Genomic DNA, 3718 nt, shown 5'->3' with positions numbered 1-3718 from the left:
CCGACCTCAGGTGATCCACCCACCTTGGCCTCCCAAAGTGCTGGGATTACAGGCATGAGCCGCCACACCCAGCCAAAAATATTTTAAAAATCAGGATTGAGCCCAGGAGTTCAAGGCTGCAGTGGGCCATAATTGTGCCACTACACTAGAGCCTCGATGACAGAGACCTCAATTCAAAAAATAAATAAATAATAGAAATCTCAACAGTCTTCTAGGCCTTTCAATCATCAGTTCCTACCAATTCCAGCATTGTTTTATGCTATCGCCTCTACCGCCAGGTCCCCCTTACTTTTAGTTGCTGTCAATACAAATCTTCTTTAGGTTTTTCCAGCAGCATCTTCCAGTTTCAAGACTTTTCCCTAAGCTGTCCAATTTGTATGGAATGCTGTTCCCACTCTTACCTCCTTTAACTAATTAATCCCTATTCATCTTTCAATCTTAGCTGATTAAATAAGTAGGCTACTCACCCTGCACTTCTCATAACACTTCTTCCAACTGTAATTAAACTAATTATGCAATTACTTTGTCTCCTCAAGTAGGCTGTAGGGACTTCTGTGTCTTGGTTATAGCTATATCCCCAGGGCCTAGCATCATGCCTAACCCATAAGTACCCAATAAATACTTCTTGAAAGAAGAGCAATAGTTTGGGAAAGTAAAATGAGTTTCGTGTGACTGGAGTTTAGACAGATTTGCCAAAAACCTTCCTAAAACCTGTTTATCAGTGGCCTCTGGTGGCCACCAATAAAAAGTGCATAAGATTGGGGCCTTAGGGGCCAAGTGACAAGGTCTGGGCTGGACTCTGCCTCCTGCAGGTCACCTATGCACACTGACCATAAGTGTCTGATGGAAAAAGCCCCTGTCCCCATCTTTTGTGATTTTGCAAGCTGGGATTCCCTAACTTCTGAATGTAAGTCGTTTGGATTCTTCATATTGCTAAACCTAGGCACTGATCAGGACAGGGGGATGGAAACTCAGGGCCCAGGTCCAGCACTGCCTTGAAACCAATCAATCATTGCCCTGATCGCTCACTCCTGAGGCATTCTTGAAAAGACTCTAGGGAAGCATTGCAGTGCTTAAGATTTGCCAGTAGACGGCGCTACTTCCCAACGTGCCTAATGCAAGGATAAGGAATTACTCAGCCTCCTCACAGGTTCCTCCAGAAGGAATATTTGGGCTTCAAGGGCAGGTCACATCCAGCAGCCCTAGGCCTGTCATCCCTGAGGGAAACAGCCTCCATCTCAGGCCTGACCAGGCAAATAAGACAAGCAAGCAATATGGGTGCTCCAATGGCTTTATTAACTCCCTCTTTCCACTGTGGCAGGACTTCATTAGCTGGAGAGCTGGAAGGGAGGCTAAGAAGCTGTAATCTCAGTACGGGTCATTAAAGGGGTACAGAGGATGCCCTGCATCCCTTGGGACTCTCTTCCCATCCACCTGGAAAGAGACACAGATAGATTACTCCATCAGCAGGAGTTGCCATTCCAAAGACTCCAGGCATCTTCCCCAAATCTTCCTAAACAAACTAATCTGTGTACAACATTATGTCAGATGGCAGTAGCCAGGATCCCCATCTCAGAGAACATCACAGTATCAACAGCATTCTAGCACCAAACCCATAGCCTGATATGTAGCTGCCCCTGCCCCTAAGAGTGTGCAGTCTCAACTGAGATCAAGAGGCCAGGAACCATTTATTTCCCTAAGTACAGCAGACTTCCCTCCCAATCCAAACCCTCGAGTGAGGTCAACAATGCTTTCTGGGCTCTCCTCATATCATTTGCTGAGAATCTACTACATGTCAGGAACTGGGCTCATTTTACACATAGGAAGCTGAGGCTTGGAGAACTTTAATAACTTGCTCTAGGTGACAAGATATCAAGAAGCAGCACTGAGACTCACAAGTTATATGCCTTATCCCTGAGCCATACTACTTCCCTGAGCTCAATAAAGAGAAATGAGAGCACTATGTCCAGCATAGCAATCCCACCTACAACATTGTGTCCCTCTCACAACCAGTAAGCCTGAGGTCACACCTGGGCCAGAATCCCACATTCCCCGAGTCTAGGGGGCTGATACATCCTCACCGTAAGCATAGGCACAATATATCGCCAATTTTTGTTCAGGGCATTTAGCTGCTTCATCTCTTCTGGGCTAAAGGTGAAGTCAAACACCTGAGGATAGAGAGTAGGGTTCAGGAACAACAGCTTTGTGAGCAGAAGCTGGGGTTCCACAACACTGCCTTTTTACCCAGGTAGAGTCAGGGCCAAGAAAATGTCCCAAAGAGCTAAAGAAGATAGAACCTGTTACCAAGTACCTTGATGTTCTGAAGGATTCGAGAAGGAGTGATACTTTTGGGGATACAGATCACTTTCCGCTGGACCTGCCACCTAAGTTGGAGGATTAGATAGATGAGGAAAAGGAGTCAGTATTCATAAGTATTATTTTGTTCTCCATGCAGCCTTCCCTAAGCTCCTAGAGCACCTGAGCCCTGCTGAAATGGGGAATATGCCTAGAGTGGCCTCCCTCCAGATCACAGGGCAAGATCCTCAGCCTCACTCAGACACTGAAACAAGAAATCGCTTAACCCTTGCCTCCCAACCCAGGGCCCTCTCCCTAAGACTGCCCCCTACCTGAGCAAGATCTGAGCTGGAGATCGGCCATACTTTTCAGCCAATGCCAGGACTACTGGTTCCTCCAGCAGGACAGGCTCATCAGGATCACGCCATGCACGATCAGAGGAGCCCAAAGGGCTATAAGCAGTTACCTCCAGGCCACGTGCTTGGCAGTGGGCAATTAGCTCGTTCTGAGCCAAGTATGGGTGGCATTCCACCTGAGCCAAAGAATAACCCATCACCATGAAGTGGTCACACCCAGCTTGCTTGGCCCATCCCAGACATGCATGTCTGGACCAACCCCCTATTGCTGACTCCCCCACTCCCCTTCAGCCTGTTTTTCTCACCATTTCCCATCGGCAATTTCATTCTCTCCCACTGCTTCAATGCCCACCTTTAGGCAGAGGACTTCTGCACCAACACTCTGACAACTTGCTAGCCATCTCCCTTAAGCAGATCCATTGTTTGCTCACTCATGCTCTTGAGCACACAACCCCTAAACCACTCATCTGCTTGCTGTCCTTACCTGCAAGACAGCTGGACGCACGGAGGCCACACTGAGTATGTCATCGATCTGCCGACTGTTGAAGTTGGACAGGCCCAGCGCCCGCACCAGTCCCTTAGCCACCAGTGCCTCCAGAGCCTTCCAAGTCTCCTTATAGTGAGTGGAGTCGTAGCATATGGTCCCATCAGCATTCTTGGGGAAGGGGTTGTCTCCCCGCCTGAGTAAGAGACAGCCCCACCAAATGTGGACACAAATGCCAGGCTTCAGCCCTACCTGACCATCCAGCCACTCTGTGTCCCAAACTCCAATCCCAGAGAGGACAAAGGGCCAAGAATTTTTAAAAAGCCATGCTTTTTCTTTTTTTTTTTTTTTTTTTGAGACGGAGTCTGGCTCTGTGGCCCAGGCTAGAGTGCAGTGGCCGGATCTCAGCTCACTGCAACCTCCCAACCCCCGGGGTTCACGCCATTCTCCTGCTTCAGCCTCCTGAGTAGCTCGGACTACAGGCGCCCGCCACCTTGCCCTGCTAGTTTTTTGTATTTTTTAGTAGAGACGGGGTTTCACCGTGTTAGCCAGGATGGTCTCGATCTCCTGACCTCGTGATCCG

The 3718-nt window shown here is 48.5% G+C and overlaps 1 protein-coding gene across 4 annotated transcripts in view; it reads right to left on the bottom strand.

The window, feature by feature from the left end:
- Window positions 1–1275: 1275 nt before the first annotated feature.
- The window catches only part of AKR1A1 (aldo-keto reductase family 1, member A1 (aldehyde reductase)), a 45501-nt gene continuing 43058 nt past the window's right edge, over window positions 1276–3718 (bottom strand). For all 4 annotated transcript variants that reach the window (XM_011946501.1, XM_011946517.1, XM_011946509.1 and 1 more), the window contains 5 exons: window positions 3136–3331; window positions 2628–2827; window positions 2312–2384; window positions 2082–2168; window positions 1276–1434 (listed from right to left, as the gene is read on the bottom strand). In XM_011946501.1, coding sequence (XP_011801891.1) covers window positions 1369–1434; window positions 2082–2168; window positions 2312–2384; window positions 2628–2827; window positions 3136–3331 — 622 coding nt within the window. In that variant the 3' untranslated portion in view covers window positions 1276–1368. The remainder of the gene's footprint in view (window positions 1435–2081; window positions 2169–2311; window positions 2385–2627; window positions 2828–3135; window positions 3332–3718) is intronic.

This window comes from Colobus angolensis, unplaced genomic scaffold (genome assembly GCF_000951035.1).
Source record: "Colobus angolensis palliatus isolate OR3802 unplaced genomic scaffold, Cang.pa_1.0 Scaffold106, whole genome shotgun sequence".
Taxonomy (NCBI): Eukaryota; Metazoa; Chordata; class Mammalia; order Primates; family Cercopithecidae; genus Colobus; species Colobus angolensis.
Note: the sequence above shows the minus strand (reverse complement) of the source record. Positions and strands in the feature narration are given on the sequence as shown.